The sequence below is a fragment of the Furipterus horrens genome, unplaced genomic scaffold, assembly GCF_987537825.1.
Source record: "Furipterus horrens unplaced genomic scaffold, mFurHor1.1.pri manual_scaffold_3, whole genome shotgun sequence".
Lineage (NCBI taxonomy): Eukaryota > Metazoa > Chordata > Mammalia > Chiroptera > Furipteridae > Furipterus > Furipterus horrens.
Window position 1 is genome coordinate 142715661 of NW_028327173.1, and position 26617 is coordinate 142742277.

Sequence of the window (26617 nt, forward strand, 5' to 3'; positions counted from 1 at the left end):
CCAGGTTTCCTTTCCTCCTGTACCACTCTGTGCCTGCTAAAATGGAATCCAAATACCCACAAAACATTTCAAAAGCAATTTACACTTGCTATAAGAAAAAAATTTAGAAATTCAAATGTGCAAAAATTATAGAAACACTCAATACTTCCCACATACAGACTTAATATATATCCTTCAGACATTCTCTACACATATATTTATACAAACACACTTACAAAAATGTATTATGCCATATAGGGCTTTGGTAATCTATTTCCTCTCTTAATAATATATACAGATGTATTTCTGCAACTTCAATTTTGATGTTACACAGTATGCCATTGTATAAATACACCACAATTAGCCAGTCATTTCTAAATCTATGAGTACATCTTTAGTTTTTTTCCTTAGAATAAATTCCCCAAAGTGGAACAGCTTGGTAAAGAGAGTGTATTTTTGTGTCTGATGAGTTCTGTGAAATTACCCTCAGAAAGGCTGAACCAATTTACGGGCTGCTGGCAGTACATAAGGGTACCATTTTTTCAACACCAATAGCATTTCTAAATCCTGCCAAAGTGATAGCTGCAATTTTGAGTTAGTGAGGTTGAACATTTTTTTGCCATCTGAATTTCTTTCTCTTTGAAATGCCTGTTCATATCCATATCCCATGTCTTTATTTGGAAGCCAGCTTTTAAACATCTGAAAAATAGCTAGGGATTCCTGATCTAATGAAACCTTAGAGTATCACCAAAAAGGTTATTTTAAACAGGAGAGAGTGATTGTATGGACATTCAAAGACCCTATTAAGGTTGGTAACTTTGCACGAAACTATTTTACAAACATATTATATATAGAAGGGAATGTCTCACCTCACCAAACAACAAAAAGAAAAATTTAAAACTGAACTGGTGTTGCTAATATTATCTCACTAAAGCTAACTGCTTTCCTTAAATAGGAAATCTATTATAATAAGCAGCAGCAGCAGCAACATTTTATTGCTGCTGTTGTCTTTTTTTTTTTTTTCCTATTATTCCAGGGAACAATTTGAATATACAAAAAAATAAAATTGCCTTTTTAGTATTTTTATAAGTTAAGGAAAGAGACTGTAACTATGAGTGATTGACAAGTTTCTCACACCATTATCTTGGATCAAGAACTTCGTTAAAATGTGTTATTCTGGAGAAAAGTACCAAGTTTAAGAAAAAAATTTAAAACTCCCACCACCCCAAAAAGTCCATTCAATTTAGAAGTTCTCAGAACCAAGAAAGTGAAAGTAACCAAATATACTAATTCATAATTCATCTTCAGAAACAGGTATAAATTAGAATGTAATTTCAAGCTGCAGTTAATGTATTTTCTTCTTTAGACAAACAACAGCTTAAAAACTTGAAAAACTGTTACCTAAAACAGTGCTTCTAAAACTATGTCAAGAATCAATTTTTTAAAAAAATTTCTGAACCTTTGAAGACAGAACCTTCTGTAAAATACAATTAAAATGAATTACCAAAACTTAAATTGTAAAAAGATATAAAATACAAGGCCAAATTTTTATTATTAGATTCAACCATAAAATTACTTTCAAATGACTACAAAAGTTTCTCAATGCTTAGTTTCAATTTCTATAAATAGCTGACCTTGGACCAATAACAAACACTTCATGGACCAACACCAGCCAATAGACCACACTTGGGGTAACAACGATCTAAAATTATTCTGAGAGCTCTGAAATGAGATGAGATCAAACACAGATACATCACTTTGATCTTAATAACTCCACTCCCCTTATTAAACCACATGTCTGCCCCCTGTCTCACAGTTAAGTCACACATGCTTTATTGGTTTATATACAGGGAGGGGCAAAAGTAGATTTACAATTGTTTGAATGGAAAATAATACAATAATTAATAATTCAAGAATAGATACTGTTTTGCATACTCACAACTGTAAATCTACTTTTGCCCCACCCTTGTATACACTATATATGCATTGTTATATGGTAATATCTGCATGAATTAACATAAATGTAATGTTGAGGGTCAGCAGAGCACAGTGATTAAAAGTACTTGTTCTACCACTTTCTAGCTGTGTGACCTTGGACAAGTTACTTAACTTCTCTCTATCTCAGTTTACTTATCTGCAAAATAGGTATAATAAACCAGGGTTGACACGAGGATAAATTAAAATATGATGTATAGAGCATATTATAGTGCCTGGTAGATAGCACTACATAAACAAAAAGCAATTATTATTATAATAAGACAAAATATTTGAAAAAATTCATTCACTTGGATCTGGGCTTGCTAACAATCAATATAAAAAGGAAACCAAATAAGTTGCATGATTTACAGTGTCCATACAATAAAATCTGTCCAATATTTATAGTAAGGCAAACTATTATAAAGACTTAAGTCCTGAGAGAAATTTCACCCTTGGGTCATCATAAAGTTGAATGTGTGATATGGCGAACATTCTCAACAGCCTCCCAAAACAATATACAACAAAATATTCTGAGCACCTCATATGGACAAGGCACCATGATAGTCACTGCAGAGTATCCAAAGTTGAAAAACACATAGTCCCTGCTTTCAAGAGGTTACAAAATAACAAATAAGATATATTATATATACACATAATTGTGTAAATCAAAGCATACTTTAATACCTGAAGAGTAACTAAATGCAAGAGAATTCAAAAAAGAATGCTACACTTGAGGAAGTCAAGAACAATGCCTAGTGTACCCCTCTCCTTTTATCCTTCAACATGAAATCCAAAGGCTTATTAAGAAACAGACAGTATACACACAGGGTCCAAGTCTCTTCCCTCTTCTTTGGTCCCCGTTTGTCACTTCTTACCTGAAATTTTAAGATGTTACTTTGCATTTCATTATCTTTGAGATCTCCATGGCCTTTGTGGGAGATGCATGGCATCCTGCCTGCGCTCAGGTACTACCTCCATGCCACACTTCTCTTCATTCATTAGAAACCCCAGCAAGCCCTCTGACCTCACAGTACATAGCACAGTACATTCCAGGCTCAGAGGACAATTGAGTACTGACTTGGGTAGTCATGAATACCCCTACCCCCAGGCTACAAAGCTTTCTGCAACTGATGGTTAAAACAGTGATTCTTAAACTTTTGAAGAGAACAGATCACTGTGAGATTATGAAACAAATTTGGACTTCTCCCCAAAAAATTTGAACAAAATTTTAGAGTTCAAAACACATTTCTCTCCAGATTAAGAAATACTGTCTTAAAAGTATTACATTATCCTGCATTGAAGTCCACTAGACTTATTTTTACTAGCTTTCTGTGATGAAATCTGGGTCATATGACCACTCAAATCAGTAGATGAGGGTTAAGGAAGTCACAAAAATAACTATGAGACCGATAAATATTATTAAAAGTCTTAAATTGTGAAAGGCTCAAAAGGGAAGACTATGGGTTATTTACCAAATAATGATGATTCTTTCTCCTCCTCATCTCCCTGCAAAATTACTACCTAGGAAAGAATCCACAAGAGAACCAGTCTTAAAATAGGCCATGGACCATTTCAATGGCTCTAGAGTTAATCCTATGGTAGGTAGCAAAGAATTCTGCACAGGAAAAAGAATAAATGTCTAATAGATAGTTGCTGCCTCTTCTCATTTGTCAGCTGATTTTTACAGAAATCTACAGGGATCAATATTAGGTGAATTTTGTCAAACTGAATTTTGTCAAGGTTAAATAGGCTTAACTTTGTTCAGTAAGTTTAATTTAACAACAGCTCATTAAGCACCCATTGTGTGCAAGTAAGTACACAGAAGTACCCACAAGGCCCTGTAGATTCTATGAATACGTGTGGTATAATTCTGCTAGTATTGAGAGGTAATCGTTCTTACATACGGGAGTGCACATAATAGCCCAAGTGGACAAAATTAATTTTTCATATACTCTTTCAAAATTCTAAATTCTCTAAACTCAGTCCATGCAATTTTCAATGGAAGTCCTTGCTTGAGGCTTTTTACAAATGAGTTAATAGGAAATATAGCACTTCAATTTTAAAAATAAACATAGAGCTAAGTCCTAAAATATGCCAAAATAATTTTAATAGAGAGTATCTATTAATAAGAACCTCTATCATCATTGAGATCACTTCTTTATTTTCTTTTGAAACAGCTCATGTTTCAGTTTACTAATGTAGTAACCTAGATGGGAAACATTAATTCCACATGTTGTTTGGAAGGCTGAATTATCTGACTAAAAAAAGTCTAGAAAAGACTTGGGAGGGCCCAAAATTATAGGCAACAAATATCAAAGGATAAAATGAATCCACTATGTAATATAAATTTGTCCCCATTTAAGCCTCTTTCGCAATTTGAATGATTACCATTCTTTTTCTTCTCTGCATTAACATACTAATAAAGTCAAGAGAAATTACACTCATCTCATGCCAACTTGCAGCTACTATTTAATAATAATATACTAATGGAACTTGATGCAACGAAAAGATGACTTTATTCAGCTTTGCTGGATTATTCTGGAAGCAAGATACTAAAGAGGAAAGAAGACCTGAGATTGCCATGAAATTGGAAGGCAAAGAAAAAAGGAAAAAATTAATCTACACAGCCTCTATCTTTCTAGAAACATAAGGAAGCTCTCATATATTTTCTCATTTATTCTCAAAACACATAAAATAAAACAAGAAGAAAGATACATTATTTTACAGATGAAATAACTAAATTCCAGAGAACTATAGTAGAATACAATGTTTTTCTCAGTTCAAGAGTTGTATGAAGTCCCATAAGAAATTAAAAGAAAAAAGAAATATGTCTGCCCCTCAAAGTACTTATAATCTTTTTTAAAAAATCCACAATATAAAATAAAACAAACAAAAAAAAGTAGTTCTGAGTGTAAAGATAGATTAAGTACTATAAAAGAGAAAAAAAGTTTCATGAAGGTTCCCAAGAGGAAGATAGTACACTTGGTGGGGACACATCAAGCAAAATATCAAAAAGGGGATGTCATGTAAAAGAAGGAATTGGAAAGGAAGGAGACTATTTCTCACTAAAATACAGCACTGTGCAGGAAAGACAGTCTATGAGGGGGAATAATAGTCTAGTGTGAAAATAGGTCCCAGGAAGGAAAACACTGGATGGGAAAAGAGGAGAGATAAGTTGAAGTCATACTGCAGAGCACCCTAACGGCACAATGGATAAGGAACAAAAAATCATGATGAAGAGACAAATGTGACTGAATCTACAATTTAGAAAGACCTTCCTGGCATGAGTTTGCAGGATAAATTATAGAGGGTGAGAGACTGGAGAAAGACCCTAAGAAGAATACAAGGAGTCAATTAATTTATAGTTCTGAAGCCAGTTTAATTTGACATGGTGCCCAAAAGCCTACAGAACCTATTAAGATTTTATATTTTGTAAATAAATGGGACTACATCAAACTAAAAAGCTTTTGCACAGCAAAGGGCACCATCAACAAAATAAAAAGGCAAATAACCAAATGGGAGAAAATATCTGCAAACCATATATAACTGATAAGGGGTAAATATCCAAAACATATAAAGAACTCATATAACTCAACAGCAAAAAACAAACAAACAACCCAATTAAAAAATGAGCAGAGGAACTGAATAGACATTTTTCCAAAGAAGACATGCAAATGGCCAACAGATATATGAAAAGAAGTTCGTTATCACTAATCATCAGGGAAATGGAAATCAAAACTGCAATGAGATACCACCTCACACCTGTTAGAATGGCTCTCATCAAAAAGACAACAGACAACAAATGTTGGTGAAGGTGTAGAGAAAAGGGAACATTTGTGCACTGTTGGAGGGAGTTTAAATTTGTACAACTATTACAGAAAACAGTATGGAGGCACTTCAAAACTTAAAAATAGAACTAGCATATGATCTAGTAATTCTGCTTCTGGGTATACCATATTCAAAGGAAATGAAAACAAGATCTTGAAGACATATCTGCATTCTCTGGTCATTGCAGCATTAGGCACATGCCTCTCCTTCACCTTTCCCACTGTTGCTCCTCCAGTTCAGGTCCTCAGAATCTTTCAGCTAGCCTCGTATCTCAGTTATCAATTTGAACTCCTCATTTCCAGAGTTCCACTTCCCTAATCTATGTCTTGCATTATAGTGATTCAACCTAATGCTCTTGAAGCTCCCTATATACTTTTCCTTTTGCAAAATCCCTCAAGATAGTGCCTTTTAAATTTATTTGACCATAAAAATATATTTAACAGTAAGAAATATCTGTAACAACCTAGCATACACATTATGTATAAACACACACATATACCCATGTTTCACAAAATAATAAACCTTACTATGTACAATGCATTTTGGTATTTTCTATTTATTCTAGTCTCTTTCAAGAAAAAAAAATGGTTCTGACCCATTAAACTGAGTTTGGTAAAGAATGATGTAATGGTTCTCTACTACTCTAATAATCCTCGGCCTAAATTACAAGACACTTTCTTTTTTGGCTTTAACCAACGTTTTGAGACTTATTTCCTGCAACTCCTTAAACTTTGAGCTCTAGACAAACTGAACCACTCTATTTCCCTAACGTATCTCATGATTTCCTTCTTCGGTGATATTGACTAAGCTGTGCCCTTAATTTGCAACATTCTTGTAGCCATTCTCCTATACTTGCCTTCATCTAGATACAAATATCCTTCATGGATATCAAATGTAACTTTCCCCATAAGGCTTCTCATGATCCCCCAACATGGAAGCCAGTTTTCTCCTCTGAATCCTCATAGCCCCTTAAGTGCACACTCTAATGGCAACTCTACCTTTAGTTAGTTTGTGTATGTCTTATCTCCTCAGGGTTTATGAAGGCAGAGACTGCCTTGTACAGCTTTTTACTCTGCAATACTGATACATTATAAGCAACCAATTAGCATTTGCAGAATAAAAAACAAAGGAAAAGTCCCTAAGTGGTAGTACTATGCATTGAAGTTAATAGTAAAAGTCAATGTCAACTAATACACCCCTTGGATTCACTCAATTTTTTCTTACATCATCATGTCATAGAACAAACCCCTACTGCATCATCTCTTGACAATTAAAAACAGAAACAAAAAAAAAACAAACAAACAAAAAAAAAACCCTCTATATAGCTATTTAAAGTATCACTGTTTTTCATGGCTATTTTATGATTTCGGCGCTCCAAATATACAGAATGAAGATGTTCCAAATTTAAAAGGGAAAGCTGATGTAAAAAGATCAAGATCTAACATATTATGTGGCCACCAATAAGTCTTGTACAACAAAAAAATATAAAGACAAGAGTAAAAAAAGTAACTCATACTTAAAAATCTTAATAATATGTTCTTGGCAATTAATGTCATTTAATAGAAACTATAACAAAGACAAAGTAAACTATAGATCCAGAAATGAAGGAAAGACTATAGGACAGAAACATACATCTAGTGTCTTAAATGACACAACTCCAGAAGTAGACATCTTCAAAAAGTTTCTTAAAAAATACATGGTAGCATAGTCAGGGAAAGGAAAAAAGTCAATAGGACACAGACATCAAAGACTTTAAAGCACGGAGAAAGAATTCTGAAAGACAAATCTAACATACTGAACACACTTTAAAATACATAGAATAGATGATAAGAAAGACAGAAATTTATAGTTCATAGAAGAAAGGAATAAAAGGAGATAAAAGCGAGTCGACTGTTGAATTTATAGAGGAACTGAATCAGGCAAAAGATAGAGTATATATGTGCATGTGTAATATATACTTATAGTTATTGATACCAAGTAGAAAAGTTCAAGGTTGAGGAGAAAGAATGATAGTTTTCCTAGAATGAGGGAGTCACATTTTCTAGGCTTTAGAGGGGAATCTACAGATGAAGAGTCTGGACCTGTGATGTTTATAAACTGTAATAAATGACAAGTATGACCCAACATTTTATTTCCAGACAGACCTTCCATCATGTGCTTTCTCGTGAATGCTTGGCTTTATTATCTGCGAAGGCCAGAGATGGCCACCCCTCAGAGTCAAAATGACACTGGTCTGCTAATTCCAACTCTTCCTGTTTAAATCCCCCAGAATCAATAGTAGCAAAGCATTTTTTTGTGCTGAGGGACCAGGTTTAATGTCCAAAATCTTGATAACTGACAGAGCTTGAGGCAAGCTGTGAAATGCGGAAGAGCCAGGGGCAATGTGTACAGGGCTATATGCCTGTTTAATTAGCACTATATCTGGGTCCTCTCTGCAAATCTTAAGGTCGTCTTACATGTTCCTCCCACTCCAAACCCTTTGGATTTGCCTCAAGCCACCCAACTATCTAGAGTTTTTCCCTCCCAAGATCCAAAGTGAAAGGAGATCAACAAAGTAATTTTCTACCATAATAAGCAGGTTTTCTAACATGCAGATACTGAAAATGATTTGAAAAAGTTATCTGCTCAGCACTTTTATAAAATATTCTGCAGCTGGAAATTATTCTTGGTACACTTAGCGGTTACACTGCCAAATCTAACTGGATACCTTATTTTGAAAAACTCTACTATAATGCCCATTCCATTTAAGCTTCTAAATGAAAAAACAAAAATAAATAAAATTACCAATAATTTTACACCATATTTTGTAACGGTGTCATGGCTTCTCTTTGTTAGAAAAATTACATAAAAAATAATTTGTTGAATTTTGAAATAATTTGTTCAACAATCCCTTAAAACTCAGCCATATGCCAGGAAAACTACTGGACACCAGAGACATAAAAATAGAGAGCACTGAGCATGTCTCTGAGGGTCTCACACGCTAGCAAAAGACAGCCATATACACAATCCTAGTAATGTCCTAAGAAGGACAGTACAGGTATAGACAAGCTCTCATGGAAGAGACAGGAGACGCTAAATTAGAGCTGGTTTCATTGAAGGGTATGAAAGAAGGAGTTCTCTGGGAAAACAAAAAGATAAGGATATAGAAAAAGCAGGGGCAAAAACTCAAGATATGAAAAGAAATCTCCTAGAAATGTTACGTAGTTCAGTATAGCTTGAACCAGGAAGCTTGTGTAGGAATGGTAGGATCAAAGAGATAAGGTTGCAAGGACCTCTTCTTAAAGACTCTCGTGTCAAGCTAATGTGTTTGGACTTATCTTAATAGTGGGTTATTTAAATAAGTGTACAGATCAGCTGACATCAATGTGGTAGAAGGGCTAGATGAAGCACAGGGCAATACTAAGGGCAAGTTGACTAGTCAGGAGACTCTTGCATGATACAGACGAAAAGCTAGTAACAGTGGGAATAAAGTCAAAGGGTCAGATTTCAGAAGTCATAGAAATAATATCAACATGGCCTAGGGAATATGATGTGGTGGCTGGGGTGGCAGGGGACTGACACACAGGGCAAGTTCAGTAGTGAGGCCTGGGTTAGACTTAGGTGGAGGGATACATGATGATGTTTTAAACTACGAGGGAAAGACAGGAAATAAAGTTATATTGTGCAAAAAAAATTATGAATACATTTTGAACTTGTTAAGTTTACCATGCCTATATGATATTAAGGTGAAGAAATCATAAGCAACTGAATATACAGGTTCTACAGTATAAGATTACTGTTGTGACCCCAAAGGTCAACTATGTTTGAAAGCATTGTAGTTAAAGACAAAAGAAAGACAGGGATGAAAGGAGGGTAGGAGGGAGAAGGAGAGAGGGAGGGTAATATTGAATGAAAAACCATCTAGGATGGTTCCCTATTTTGTAAGCAGTTGGAACCTATTTATTTTCAGGAAAATTGTTGCCGCCCTGCCACAGTTCACCCTTATACCAGCAATAGCCTGCTTTATATTTGCAAATACACCTTTCCCACAGTGGGTTCTGTTGTTTCCACAGAACCAAGAGATTCCATTTCTTGCTCCAAGAATGTCATAGTCTAGACCTGGCCACTCAAATGAACTCATCTCCCCAAAATGACAGCGTTCATGGATGATACAACCCAGGGCAATGAGTGACAGTGAAACATAATTGAATTTTCCTTTGAGCTGTTTAAGAAGGGAGCTTTTCCTACTAGAATGTAACCGGGAGCCATGTTCATACTACAAGGTCCTGACTGAGAAAAGAATCAACAGAAATAGAGGCAGGAAATAGAAATAGGGAAATGAGAAGAGAGTGGGATGATTATATAATTTGTGTCCTGTATCTATCAACTTGAAACCAAACTTAATTAAGGTGTTGTCAAGAAATCCTCATTTTATTTAAGCCAGGTTGAAAATGACTTTCTGTTCCTAGAAATCAAAAGAATTCTAACCAGAACTACCAGCCAAGATGGAGGCGTAGGTAGACACACTTCATCTCCTTCCACAACCATAAGAAGGATTACAACAACCTCAAAACTAAAAACAACAAGAACGACCAGAAAACTGAATTGCATGGAAGTCCAACACACAAAGATATAAAGAAGTAATACTCATCCAGACAGATGCAACAACTCTACCTAAGACACAGAGGCAAACAAAGGAAGCTTTCAAGTTGAAAAGACAGAGAAGTATGGCCCAAAAGAGAGAGCAGATCAAGGTTCCAGTGGGAGAACTAAGTGATAAGGAGATAGCCAACCTAAGAGACACTGAGTTCAAAACAGTGGTGATAATGATGCTCACAGACTTGACAGACATGCTTGAGCATGGCAAATGCATAAGGGAAAAAGTGAAGGCTGTGCTAAGTGAAATGAAGGAAAATCCACACAAAACCAATGGGGAAGAGAAGGAAGCTAGTGTTCAAATCAATGATCTGGAACATAAGGAAGAAATAAACAGTCAACCAGTACAGAATGAGAAAACAAAAATTGAAAGAAATGAGGAGAGGCTTTGGAACCTCTGGGACAACTTTAAACATGCCAACATCCGAATCACAGGGGTGCCAGAAGGAGAAGAGGAAGAGCAAGAAATTGAAAATTTATGTGAAAAAATAATGAAGGAAAACGTCCCAAGTTTGGCAAAGGAAACAGACATACAAGTCCTGGAGGCACAGAGAGTCCCAAACAAGCTAGACCCAAAGAGGACCACACCAAGACACATCATAATTAAAATGTCAAAGATTCAAGATAAAGAGAGAATCTTAAAAGCAGAAAGAGAAAAGAAGTGAGTTACCTACAAAAGGGTTCCTATAAGACTATCAGTGGATTTCTCAAAAGAAACTTTGCAGGTAAGAAGGGACTGGCGAGCAGTATTCAATGTGATGAAAAGCAAGGACCTACAACCAAGATTACTCTATCCAGGAAAGCTATCATTTAGAATGGAAGGGAAGATGAAGTGCTTCCCGGACAAGGTAAAGCTAAAGGAGTGCATCATCACCAAACCCTTATTATATGAAATGTTAAAGGGACTCATTAAGAAAAAGAAGATCGAAACTATGAACATTAAAATGACAACAAACTCACAAGTATCAACAACTGAATCTAAAAAGTAAAACAAAAACAAACTAAGCAAACATCCAGAATAGGAACAGGACATAGGTATGGGAATCATGTGGAGGATGATCAGCTGGGAGGCGGAAGGGCGAGAAAGGGGGAAATGGTGCAGGGATTAAGAAGCATTATTGGTAAGAACAAAATAGACAGGAGGAAGTTATGAATATAGAAAAGGGTGAAGCCAAAGAAATTACATGCATGACCCATGGACATGAACTGAAGGGGGTGGGATTGCTGGAGGGAAGGAAGGTACTTAGCGGAGGGGGACAAAGGGGAAAAAATTGAAATACTATAATAGCATGATCAATAAAATATACTTTAAAAAAAGAATTCTAACCAATACAAAAAGTAAAATGGCAATTGATATTTACTAAAAATGTTAAATTAAAATCTGTTTTAAAAAGTCATTTATTTCCAAACCTTTCTATCGATAACAAATATTCTATTATAAGAAGCAGTTATTCACTTATTGTTGTATTCAAATCAAAAGCATTCATTAAGTAACTCAAGATTATCAATACCAAGTTGCCTAATGAGAAACAGAATATGAGAGAAGAAAAGTATCAAAGATTAGAACAGAAAGACTGAAACTGAATATTTGACTTAATGAAGAACATTAAATTAATTACATCAGAATGAAATTAACTCTGAATTCTGGATCAAAAGATTCCATTAAAATGAAAACAAAAGTATAAATCTCCAAAAAACAAAGAGAAAAAGGGGGAGACAATGGAAAAGAATTTTAATTAGTTTCTTGAGTCAGAAAGCAGATGAAGAAAGAATAATGACTGATAACGAAGAAAGCTATAATCTACTATTTGCATGGAAAAGAAGAAAGCCAGGAAAGAAACCAAAGTAGGCCACATTATCTTGAACTCCAGATATAAAAAATGTGAAACATGAGGCTGAAAAAAAGAAGTCAAAACCAAGTCAAAAGAGTTCAGTCAGCAATCAAGACATTTGAGAAAAGCCTACCATATGAAAGAGAACAAAACATAAGTAAAAAGACCACGAACAAAACATTAATATTTCAGGGAATGTAAGATAGTGTTTAAAAATCTCTGATCTGTATTTCAAAAAGGATGTAGGGATGTTATGCCACAGAAGGAGAAACAGGTTGTTATTTGAAAGAAAAGAATGGAAGGAAGGAAGGAAGGATCCATAAACAAGTCGTTATTGGCTATTAAAAACCTGAGGGCTAAAATATAAGAGAAAAGACAAGAGACATGAAGTTTCATTCTAGACAGTCCAACATCTGATCAGTGAGAGTACCAGAAAAAGGAACTAGAGAAAGTAGAGAGGAGCAAATTATCAAACAAATAAAGGGAGAACATAAGTAGAGGAAGGGTTTGGTAAAGGAACTAGTATAAATAATCCACGGACATGGACAATGAGGTGAGGACTGACTGTGGGAGAAGGGCTGAGCTGGGTACAGGGTAGCAATGGGGGAAAACTGTAATAGAAAAACAATAAATAAATAAATAATTAAAAATAAATAAACAAATAAAAATTTTTTAAAAGGGAGACCATTTCTCAGAGCCATTCTCACATTGCACGCAATTCTACTGGCTCTGCCATTGTTTGTGTCAGATTTGACATCAGATTTTCTTCACCCAAGGGAAGACTAAAAAAAGCCACAGCAGTTCTAGGCCTCACATCCACACATCCTCCTGTACAGGAGAAAGAGTTTATCTTCTGCCAACCATTCATTACCCGAGACTTCATTCTATTTGGTAAAACGTAGGTTAACAAAACCATCCCTGATCCAATCACTATGGCCAGGAGAATGCCATTCTATGACTGGCTTTCAATTGGATTAATACCATCCCTGAACCAACATTAAGGCAAAGAAGACAGGGATATGCTGCTACTCGATAGGAAACTGTGGAAGGAATGCAGGGGAAGCAACTTTCAATACACAACGCATTGTGGTAACATTCCAGTACACTGAGCATAGAGACACATTCATAAAAGTTAACAGAAAGAAAAAAACAGGTCAGCTAAAAAGTATCAACCTCCTCAACAGCAAAATGCTAGAGTACCATGAAGCAATGCAGTCAATGATTTGAGGAAGAATGACGTTTAATCTAGAATTTTAAATTCAACCAATATACGGATCGAATGTGAGAACAGAATAGGAAGATTTCAAAATACAAGGATTTGAAAGTACATTTTCTAAGGAAGTTTCTTAAAGATAAATTCCATTTAAATAAGGGAATAAACCAAAAAGATAAAGATAGCAGATCCATTAAGAAGTAGCTCCAAACCAATGAAGAAAGACAGACTATACTGATCCTTAAATATATGCTCTATAAAGATATGATGTTTATAGGTATCTTTCAGTAATCACTACAGTGCTTATGTGACCTAAAAAGAAAACACACATAGAATTTGAAAATTACTATATTGTCATAAAATAATACAGGTTATCTAATGCCAAATTATTCCAGATGAGACCCGAAGAGACATTTTAATATTAAAGAAATTCTAAAGAATAAAAAGCTAGCTATATAAAACCAAGTATTTTGCAAATTGTTTGGGGCATATACATCATAAGTCACCTGATCTATATATATATATATAAACGTTTATTACAGTTCTAATACTTTTCATGACTTTTACAAAAGTTAAGATATTTTTAACTCTGTAAATTCTTCCAAACCTTTTCTACTACTTTTCAGTAATTAGTTAATTAAACTCTTCACAAAAAGGAACATCTCCTACTCAAAAATTATCTCTAATATTTGGGGGAGGAAAAGAGCTAAAAAAACAGAAGACTGACTTACATGTGAAAGTCACAAAATTGCTATGTTATAAATAAATGTTTAAAATTAAAATGAACGTAAATGCTTTCAATGTTCTATTAATATTCAAAGGAGTAAAAGAAGCAGTTCAACATTTTTCTTATGAGTGAAGACTAACTTGAAGAGTTACAGGTCTTCTAGATTCATTTTTCCCCCATAATCATTAGAATATGTAAGACCTCTATTGAAATCCTTGCACCAGTGTTTCATATATGGATTTAACTATTGGAGCCTGGTTATACAATCTCTTACATAAAAACAGTATATCCCTGATATTTATGTCCTTAAAATATCCCAAAGTAAAATTAATATTTCTATACAAATAAAGAAGAAACTACTCCCAGACAACTTGATAATATCTCTTTCAACTAAAGTTATAATTATCATGTACAAACTTCCAAAGCAGAAGTTATTAATATTTAACATTAGACTTAATATGTTATAACTGTTACTAAAGATAATGGCAAAGCATTCATTTTTCCAAAGACAGCATGGATTGAAAGGAAAATTTTTTCTTAATTACTACTGATCTGACCATTTTTAATTAAATTAATTAATTTATTATCTTTCCCTTTCTTAGAAGGCTGTTATTATCACAGACCTTCTCCAAAATTATCAGTGATTTTTAAGAAATCCAATTACTTGTCATGTGAGTCCTACCATTTTGTATTAATGGTTTATGCTAAAACTTAAGACTTGATTTCTTTACATGCCGAGAAAGACAATTTGAAAATGCAAAATTTGCATTTAGTATTTCATACCTCAAAGTGAACACTGTCAAGATCTTAGCTGCCTCTTTGGAGAGAAGGCTATTACAAGTGAGACTCCTGCCCTGGCTCAGTTGGTTGGAGCACCATCCCATACACCGAAAGGTCATGGGTTTGAGTCCCGGTCAGGGAACATGCCTAGGTTGTGGGTTTGTTCTCCAGCAGGGCCCTGTGAGAAAGGCAACCAACTGATGTTTCTTTCTCATGTCCATGTTTCTCTCCTTCTCCCTCTCCCAAATCCATAAGCATGTCCTTACATGAGGATTACAAAGAAAAAAGTGGAGCTCTTATGATTTCCCCCTTGTTTGATAATCAAAATAGCTTTTATTAGCATGTATCTTCCCCAAAGGAAGAAACCAGATACCTGTGATTTGCTTTGAAAAGTATCCTATGCTATCCAGAACTAAACAGTAAATTATGGAATTGTTCTGTTTCCACTATCAGTTTGTTGTAAAGAATAAATAAAAATAAAAATGTTGTGAAATACAAAATAAAAAATACTTCAGTCAAGAAAACTTTAAAGGAATTTAAATACTTTATATATTTTTTAAATCAAAATCCTTAATTGATATTAAAGTTTGATCCATCTCAAATTTAAAGCTGTGCATTGAAGTAGTTATTTGGGACTAACGGATTTACATGACATGGGTTCATGACTAACTTCTGAAAAGCTGAACTTCTCTAAAGATTTAAAAAATGAAATTCAATGTCCTTGGTAGAAGAGGAGACAGAAATCTTCCTTTCCTTGGTAAAATAAAATAAAATAAAATAAAAGTTATGTCATCCAGGAAATATTGGTTTAAATTCTCTATTTCATTCAATATACTTATATGAATTGAATGGATAAAATTCATCTTTAAGAAGAATACCAAACTGTATTCAAATACTTGGCTATCAATGAGAATGAAAAGATAATCTCCATTAATTAACATCACCCTCTCCCCCAAGTTTCACTCCTAAATCTTTTGTCTAAAGAAATTAACAATGGATATACAATGGCTGCCAAAACTCTCATATACAGGGACTTAAGTATTTAATTCATAGCTGTTGTACTGGATTTAAACAAGGTTCAGTTACTCACTTTCCTCAGGTGTATTTAAATTTCACCCTATCAGAAAGGTCTTGCTCGGCCAGTCCCTGTCACCATGCTTTTCACCTTGACTCTGCTTCATTCCCTTTCACCACCAAGCACATTATTTATTTGTTTGTTTGTTTACTGTCTATCTCCTTCCACTGGAAAGTAAGCTCTGACAGAACAGGACTATGTCTGATCTGCTCATTGCCCCATTACCCAGGACTTAGAACTATGTATCAAGCACACAGCGTGTATTCAAAAAGCATTTGCTAAGAAGATCATCAGCTTCAAAATCCTAAAGAAAACAAAATACTTGGTTAAATATCATTTGACAATATTAGGTGCCAAACTATATCAAAAGTTTGATTTATAAATATTATTTAATGCAAAGGCATAGTAACAATTTTATTTTCTGTTCAAAAAAAACCCCAAAATATCCTTTCATAGAATAGTTGGGCTATAGCAGTTACAAATTTATCACTAAATAAGTCAATAAATTTAATTTTTTTAATTACACATTAAAGTCAGTGAATGTAATGGGTCACTCTGCATACCTTAACAAGTTTCAAAAGCTCATAGAGATCTTCAACCTCATCCCCTTCACATTTGGTGTATACTCGTCCTGTATCCACACTCCTTCCTCTTATGGTTCGGCGATAGAGGGGAAGAGCCATTGCTTCTGCATACAAATCAATGGCATGATGGCCCACTGTCTGGTACATGTAGCTATCCAGTTCATCTGATCCCACTGTAACAATTAAAGTGGAAATAATCAGTAAAACAGGGTGAAAAAAAAGTGGATATGGAAGTCCATCCAGGTTTTACTTTGGAGAGCAGTTAACAAATAACTTAAAAGCTTACCACACTTTATCTCTCTGCATTCATGAAGTAAAATAAAATGAGTTGCACATGTATCCTTAGTTGTATCGAATTCACACTACCTCTAGTCATCTCTATTGCTAATTACAAATAACAATTATATATAAAAAATTTTAAACTATATACATGTTCAAAGAGAAATCTATCCAATAAATTTTAATTATTCAATTAAAGATTTTATTATATAAATGTTTTCTTAAATTCATTCCAGGTTATTCACAAAGTCATTGAGTTGTAGCCGAAAACCTTTCTTAATTAAATATCTACTTAGTTAATAAGTGACAAACATTTGTAAGAGAAAAGTTCATATGCTCTTGCTATGATTTATATTCAGCACTTCAACAAAACATATAAAAATATATATATATTCAATATTTTTAAAGCAGTTACAAAGGTGTACAGAAACATAATTTAAGCTAATTAGTAACACAATCACAGGTTTTCACAAGATTTTACAAATATCAATATGGGTAAAATATTCAAAACAGGTGAGTCACATCAGAATCTTTGTTGATGCAAATGAATTTACAAATATATTGGAATACACTTTGAGATCTTGTAATTTTACTTTTCAGAAAAAAGAATCATGAATATACACAAAGATTATTTGCAAAGACACAGTCATCACAGCATTATTTAAATAGATTAAAAATTAGAGTATATTCATAAAATACTATGCAGCCATTAATGTAATTTTAACAGCAAGAATAAAATACCATAAGATATTAACCGTTATTGATAAAAAAAAAAAAGATTCTGTAGTCAAATAAATTTTTTAAAACGAGCTAAATCATTTTAAAGAGGTGTCTTTGCAATTTTTCCTAAGTTGTTCTACTCAAGGGACGAAGTATGAAATATCTCTCAAATTTATCTATTCACAGAACAGTTAATTTCATATGGTACTTGTATTCCAAAGATATCAAGGAAATGCTACATAGTAAAGTAGTACTTAATGATATGGAAGATGTTCACAACATGTTAAATTAAATAAAAAAGGTTACAAAACAATATATGTAGGTCCAGACTTTCCACTGAATGTGAAAGTGTCCTATCAAAAGGCATAAAAATGATATTGTAAGTAAGGGCCCCTTCAATAATCAAAACCATCGACTATATGCCATTACATTTTGGCTCACCGGTTTCCTGGACCCACACATCAGATTGGCTTCCATGTACTCATGAGTACTACACATCTGTCTACTCCCGGCCCCAGTAGGAAGTAGACATACAAGCACAGTAGGAAGTAGGCATATAAGCAAAGGTACCTAAAAAAATCTTCATCCTATCATCATCTCAAACTAGACTGAATCTTTAAATGTTTTAGTTTTAAAAAATATTGATACAATCAAATTTATATATATACAAACATATATGTATATATATGTATATATACACATAAAAACTTTGAGCTTCTTAGCAAGAAACTTTCTGATATTAGCACAATAACTAAAACATTTTACTGACTTCTAGAAGACAATTTTCCCTTAAGGCTCCACTTAGTCTTAACCACACCGTAACTTTTATTAATGGAAGCTATATAGTACCAATGGTATGAAATCAAATAAAACCAAAAGGCTCCACTGTTGCCTGAAGTACCTCAATTAACACGCCACAAAAGTTCCTACTACAAATATAAAGAGATGGTTTTATGAATTTTATGACAACTTCAAATTATCACTGATGGGGATAAATTCCTTTCCAGACAAGCTACTGAAAACACAGCACCATGAATTCACTCTAACCAACTGCACACTGGAGTCATCTCTACCAGTCATTCCTCTTTGAGGTTCCTTTTGCAACATATTTGGGCGGAAGTGAAGTCAATCAATGAATCATTTAATAATCACCAACTTCCTGCTGACTTTAAAATAAAGATTAGCTAAACCCTCTCCATCTCCAAACCCACAGCCATCTATTCTCTTCCACTACAATTACTATAGCTTCAGCTGAGTCTTTCCAACTATTACTTTATAATATTCCAATTCCATTTACTATTGAATTTTTTCTCACTAGCAATACTGTAAATAAATGTCTCCATTCCACTGAAGTATAAAAATATAACTTGCTTGTCACCTTACCCACCCTGCCAGTAAACCAGTAACCCATGGACGATTATACAGTAATGATTCAGGACAGTAACTATAACAACTCACATAAAAAAGTTAAAGACAAGATACATACTCCATGATTACACCAACTATGTATTATATGTTATGTAAATATCTGCATTTTAAATACCAAGACCTCTCAAGATAGAAAGGTTAAAAAACCCACTTGCCTGACTGATCACAAGGGATAAAGGAATCACTTTGCTTTGGTAACAGAACATAGCCTGTAGGAAAAAAAATCTGTTCCTTTTTTTGTAATACAGAAGTTACAGTATAGTTCCCACTCACACTTAGTCAAAGAAATTTCTCCATATTATTTAAAGAACAGAAATAGGAGGTTATTTTAAAAACAGCTGACTTCTAAAAGGCTATTATTATTCAACATCAGAACCCCAGTATAAAATCCTAGAGTGTATATTTATTCCAACCCTCTATAGAACCTGTTCTGTTTCTTCCTATAAAATATCTTTAATCTCCATCTTCTGACTTCACTTTCAGCATTACTTGGGTCTTAATCTCAGAAGGAAAGAAAATTCAAACATCTGAAAAATAACTGTTGGCTATAACTGCTGGCTATTCCACGGCTAATTCTAGTTAGTTCATTATTCATCTGTCTACCAATAAACTGAGTTAATGCCTACCAGAGGCACAGAGCCGTCCCACAAGCTGAGGAACAATTAAAGGAACATACAAGGTATGGCCTCTTCTCTGAAGTAGCTTATAAGCAGTCTATCTGGGGATAAAAAGTGAGACAAGATACATAAAAAACAACTGTAAAATTATATAAAAACAAAAATTCAACCCTGGCTGTTGTAGCTCAGTGGACTGAGCGTCGGCTTGCAAGCCAAGTGTCGCTGGTTCGATTCCCAGTCAGGGCACATGACTAGGTTGCACGTCAGGTCCCCAGTTGGGAGCGCGAGTGAGAAGCAACCACACAGTGATGTTTCTCTCCCTCTCTTTCTCCTTTCCCCTCTCTCTAAAAATAAAATTAATTAATTAATTAATAATAAATAAATAAATTACTTTGAAAAAATTCAACACACTGGCAGATTTGAGGGAGGAAGTAAGAAAAAAAGAAAGGAAGGAAGGAAGGATTGACTGACTGATTTAGAGTTATCTTCAAATTCAACATTTACTGGATGCCTATTTCATAACAGGAACAAGGATTAGGGTTTTCAGATATACTGCTCATTTAATTTATCCTAAAATAACAGTACAACAAAAGCTTAGTCTTGAAAGAAAATGAGTAAAGTGAACGGTAAAAAGATTTTCCTAGAAGAGCTATATTAAGAAGTAGTAACACGTAAACTTAGACAAGTATTAATCTCTCCCTATTACATTTTAGCAGTTAATATCTATAGTTATATGGGTATAATAAAAGAGTATAAAAAATCCATGATTACTTTTCTTTTTTTTAAAGTTCTAATTGGGAAAAAATTGTTACCAGGAGTGGTGATGGATGTTAACTAAACTTGTGGTAATCATTTCACAGTAGAAACAAATGCTAAATTATTATGCTGTAGGCCTAAAACTACAATGTAATATGTCAATTGTATCTCAATTAACAAAAGATATTGTAGATGTTGAATATATCCTTCCCAAATTCTTATTTTGAAGTCCTAATATCCAGTACCTCAAAATGCGACCTTATTTGGAGATAGGGTCATTGTAGATGTAATTAGTTACGATGAAGTCATTAGGGTAGACCCTTAATCCAATACAACCAGTGTTCTTATTAAAAAAGGAAATTTAGACACAGACATGGACACGGAGGGAAAAACAGTTCTATAATAATTTGAGAAAGTTCATTGGTGAGTAATCTGAAAAATGTAACTAAAATGAGGTCTGTGGATTATTTATGGATGTCCTTGTTACCACAGGCAAATAAAAAGTAAAAGTGAATTAAGTCTCACAGATTTAGCTTACATCTAAGATGGCTGAACTGGATCTTTTTAATAATAAAGTTCATACATTATCATTTATCAATATACGTCTTCCTTCCCAAGCTCCAAGAAACTCCATTTTATTAACCTGTGTTTTCCCTGCAACACTTGGAAATGTGTTGTGGTGGAATGGCAGTGCACTATGAAGAGGGTTCAAGTCTCAGCTCTGCAAGTTTGTTACAGCTGTTTTACCTTGGACAAATTAATAAAGCTCTGAGCCTCAGTATCCCTGTCAAATAATACACTCTAGGAGTTATTGTGAGGATTAAAGATAATGTAATTGAAAACATTTAGCATTGAACTTAGCATCTACTATGTGCTAAAGATATATTAGTTTCTTTTCTGCTTTTGCATACTGTTTACAATAAAATACAATAAGAAAGTTGGAGTTTCAGTCATTTAGAGGATTTCCAATAAAAGTATACACTTACGCTGGTTTTCAGCTGGTCTTAGATTTGCTAAAGCAACGATCTGATGCCCGGCAGCAATGCACTGCATCATATTGTAACAGCTGTCCTTCCCACCACTAAAAAATAAATAAAGAGATAAATCCTGGTTACTGACCATTATTCAACATAGAATCATTAGCTATCAAAATAGAACCCATTATTTATTCAGCTTTTCAGAATACTTGAGGGACTACCTTAATTTATTTTTTAAAGATTTTATTTATTTATTTTTAGGGAGGGGAAAGGAGGGAGAGAAACATCGATGTGAGAGAGAAACATCAATCAGTTGCCTCAGGTATGTACCCTGAACAGGGCCCGAACCAAAAACCCAGGCATGTGTGCTTACTGGGAATCAAAGCAGCAACCTTTTGCTTTGCTGGACGCCAAACGAACTGAACCACACTGGTCAGAGCTGTGGGGCTATTTTACATTTAGAATGCAAAACACTACATGCAATTTCCATAGCAAAAGCAACTGAACAAACAAGTCTGAATTTCTACAGTAGCTGCTCATAAGAACTTATGAAATTATATGCCACTGTAACAAAGATCATTCTATACAAAATATGACTCTTTGATTTGTGATAGTACAATAGCTTTACTTAATATACAAAGTGCTTTGCAAATAAAACGATTTAAGTTTACAGTCCAGTTAAACACTTATTATATATACTCCACTGATGAAATTCTCTACAGAAAAGCAGAAAAACATCTGTTCCACTGTAAGAAATTTAACAACTGGGCTCCATCATCCAATTAAAAATCTGAGGTCCAACCTAATAATAAAGTATGATATAGCTGGTGGGTTCAAATTCTGTAAAGATAGAAAGCAAAATGTCCAATTACACTAATAAGTAAAACATCAGTACTATCAGTACTTCAGCTTTCGGCCACTCCTATATGATAGCAGCATAAGGTTTGAGCACAAATCTAATTAACAGATTGAAAAGAGCTTATCAATTTTGGTAACAAATCTACCTAAAACAGAGAGGTACATCACTTAGTTAAGACAAGTGGTACTTCACCTATAAGAAGGCTGAATGGCAAACTCTATGCTATTTGGGTTTCATACTCTACTGTTCCTCAGTACACATTTCTCCCTTTCTTTTATTATAGCCCCTCTTCCCCTTTTTTGGTCCCCCTGGTTCCCTTCTTCCCAATTCTTGCTTGAGATCAGCAAATGCACCCCCAGGCAATGCTTAGGCCCATTCATACCCCAAGAAACTGAGAGACTTTTTATTCTAGAAGCTGGCCTTTTTAGTTCCCAACATTTGGCTGCCTCTACCACATTCTGATAACAACTGTCATTCCAGAACTTCTCAAGGGGAGAGACTGTAAGGAGTAAAGTGAAGTTACATCCATACTCCCCTTCCTCAGATTCTGATATTCCCATAAACCCCACAGCTTCCACTGTTGAGCTTCACTGCTGTTTCCATAAGGACACAATGATCTAATTCCTTAGACTATATAGAATATTTAAGATTAAACGGTATACATCCTCAATTAGAACTTAGCCTTATAATTTACTTTAAAATATGTTAAGCTCTTAAATAGTTTTAAAATAGTATTTCCCAAATTGTGTTATGTGGAACACTCTTGTCCAACATGTACTCTAAGAACAAGAGTTTTCAAGGTCAAAGAAATTAGGGAAATACAGAGCATCTTACCTCCTGAAATGTCACAAAGTACATTAGAATATATTATGTGAGAAATCCAACAGAAGATCAAAATTTTAGTTTCCAACTCTGGATACTAAGCTGAATTACTCAATGTTTGTGTTCACCTATTTCATTACAAAATTAGAGAATGGCCTAGCTAATCCTGAAGGTGTCATTCAAATTTAAAATACAATGACTCAGTCTTTAGTGTTATTAGAAAAATAATGTTCTTTATGGTTTAAAGATACGTAAGGATCCCGGTTTCACTTATTCAGAACACACACACATATCCTATCTCTCAATTTGGTCCACACACACACACACACACACACACACACGCACACACACACTATATTGCAACTACAGTAGATTCACTGTATTTAACTCCATACATATTCAAGCATATATGCACATAAATGCATATAAAAAGTACCAACTATGTATTCATATTCATATATAGGTATGTGGACATATCTATAGTATGTCTAACATTTATACAGTTCTTAGTATAGCAAGATTTTTCCAACAATGCATTTTATAATTTACTTATTATAAAATGTATGCACATTACAGAATTTTTAATGTAATTAATTACATCAATCTTTTCTTCCCTCCCACATATCTGAGTCTTTAGTTAGTGTCTTAAATGGTTAAACTCTTGTCAAATTGTACATGGATGTGAATTACTCAGTTCCTGACTACTTTTAATTCTTATCAAGATCAAATGAAGAGCACTATTGTCAAAGCTTAATCATTCACTTTACAGAAAAAAATCACTGACATCAGTCTTTTAAAACTGGCATTGAAAAAAAAGAAACTGGAATATTCCAGTCACTCCAGAAAGGGTTAGTGTTATGTCAAGACCTATCAGTAGCAATTACCTAGGGCACTGAACAGTAACATTACATCTTCAGTGGGTTTACAGAACATGCATGGTTGCAATGTGGCTCAGACACTCTATGGAGATAAAAATCTCATCAAACATAATCTGAGTGGCCTAAATTCCCTTTTTAATGTTATTAGTGTTCCCTTTTGTTTCAGTTTACAGATTGAGTATGGCAACATTTTAACTGGTCTGTCTTTGGTTTTCATAGTGTTCACTTTAGACACCTAAATATGATGGGTTACTGTAATATTCAAACTCCTTTTGTAATATTAGGTGTTACCATAACGTCACTCTAAAGGAAAATGTGTGTCTAAAGTAACTGCAACCAGGTCTGGGATAAAACTGGTACAATTACATCTCTGTCCTTGAGCCTCAAGTTTACATCCATATCATAAGCAATCCCAGACACACCTGGGTGGCAGGCGAGGGGGAGGTGGATTTATGTAGAAAGGGACGAGATACAAACAGCCTAGCGTGGAAAGCAGTACGGGAGGACCGCAGGAAAAGACTGAAGGGAACATGACGGATAAACCCAGACGCAAAGGGCTGGGTGCTAGGTAGAATCAAGCAGAGGCTATCAAACCTCGCTGCCCATGATTACAGCTTTTAAGAATCCGACCCAGGGCCGCGTAAGGATAATTAAACTGGCGGTCCGGCGGTGAGACCCAGGTATCAGTTTTTAAAGTTCCCCAGGTGAATCCGACATGAATGCAAGTTTGAGCGCCAGGAGAACGGAGGGGCGGTGCCCGCACAGAGGAAGGATGCGAGCGCAAGACCGCGAGACTAGCCGGGACAGGCAATAGCCGAAAGGCTCCGCCTCTTCCCGTGGCCTGGACGAGCCGTTTAAACCCCGACACGTGGCTCGTGCACAGCCAACCTTTTTTTTGCCGCCACTAGCAGCGGCAGCGGCACTTCACGCCCATCAGCAGAAAGGGACTGCAGGCTGAACGGGGAAGAAGGTGGCACAGGCGCCACATTACCTGATTAAAGCCGCGACCCTCATGCTGAACGCAGTGCGCGTGCGTGCGGCGGGCAAGAACCGTGACGTCATCGAAACCGCGCCCACGTTTACGCGGCGCGGGGCCTCGCGCAGGTGTTCGCTCCGCTGCCAGCCCTCAGACCAGCGATGCGGCCGCTGCCTGCGGTCTCCTGGCCCGGGAGGGTATGCCATATTTGGTGACTTGTCCCTGAGCCAGGGACATCCCGGGCCAGAAAACATGGTGTTTAGGCGCGGTCTAACCACCTAAGTGAGGGCAGTGAAGCTGCCAAGAAAAGGGCCGAGTCCGCGTAGCAGAGCCCAGGCACAGTGGTGTTGGATTTGTTTAGGTGTGAGAATGTTCAAAGTCACACATGTTGCAAGTTGCAGAACCTGTGGCTATTCAGTGGGAGAGGACGTTTGCGCTTCCTCAGCCACCCTGGTAAACTAACTAAACTCTTCAGCTTTTTAGCGTTTATCTCTGCCCTCCAAACCTAAATCTGCAGCTGGCCGGGATACCTCTAGACTCCCTGTGGTTTTGGCCTTTGTGTAATGTGGAAGCTGAGAAATCAATTAAGGCTCATCACCAAAGCGCAACGGCCTTTCAGAAAGACGGGTTAGCTACTAAATTCATTCAGTGCCTTTCATGTACCAGCCACTGGTTTAGGCTCTCGGATTCATCCATGAAGAAAACAGGGATCACTCTCCTCATGGAGTTTACATGGAGGTGGGGAACGCAAACAATATACAGCTAAAAATTATATAGTATATAAAAAGTGGTAAGAACCGTAAAAAATAGAGATTGAGAGGAATCAGGAAGGAGGTGGAAAGGCAAACTGCAGAATTAAATAGAGTATCAAGGTAGGACTTACTAATAAAGTGAGAGTTGAACCAACTTGGAGGAGAGTTGGATGTGTAGAACAGATGTGCTCTACACCAAAGAAAAAACCTAGAGCCAAGACCCTAGGTGCTGTTTTTTTGTTTTTGTTTTTGCTGGGGGGGTGAGTGTTTCAGGGTTTAATAATTAAGTCTATGTGAGACATTAGCAAGAAAAAATAATTACATACCTACATATGGGATCACCACGTACATGAGAGAGTTGGAGACCCTACATACATGAGATGTTCAGAGATAAAAATGAGGTATATCTGTCATGCTAAGAATGAGGTAAGGCACTTTGGGACTTCCGAGGGTCATTGCAGTACTATAAAAACGGCCAAGGTTCAGTAATTAGTAGTTTGCCTTGACAAATATGAGGAAGAAAAGTTTATCTCTGATAATCTCATTATGGACAATGTCTGTAATTCAACTTTCTTCTAGGTAGTTAGAGGGGCTGGGCAGAAGTTTCTCTTGTGCCCACTGGATCTCAGCTACCGTTAGCTTAAAAGAATCTGCTTACCACGGGGCATGTCTGGGGTGACTCGTACTGAACCCCTACAGTGCATTGTTTTGGTTTTTTTTAGAACAAGGCCAGTCAATATGGCTGGAGCACAGTGAACACAGCCAAGGGTAGTGGGAGGTGATGTTCCAGTGAAGAAGGGAGGAAGAAGATCATACAGGGTCTTATAGGCCATAAGCGAGTTTATATTTTGCTTTGAGTGAAGTGGGTGGCTACTGCAGGGTTTTGAACATAGGTATGAGCTTTAAAACTGGAAGGATTACAC

The 26617-nt window shown here is 35.4% G+C and overlaps 1 protein-coding gene across 1 annotated transcript in view; it reads right to left on the reverse strand.

The window, feature by feature from the left end:
* DPH6 (diphthamine biosynthesis 6) overlaps window positions 1–25028 on the reverse strand; it is a 142101-nt gene extending 117073 nt beyond the window's left edge. The window contains exons 1-3 of the mRNA XM_090271946.1: window positions 24958–25028; window positions 21417–21511; window positions 16610–16803 (exon numbers count right to left, since the gene is read on the reverse strand). Coding sequence (XP_090128072.1) covers window positions 16610–16803; window positions 21417–21511; window positions 24958–25028 — 360 coding nt within the window. The remainder of the gene's footprint in view (window positions 1–16609; window positions 16804–21416; window positions 21512–24957) is intronic.
* Window positions 25029–26617: the final 1589 nt, after the last annotated feature.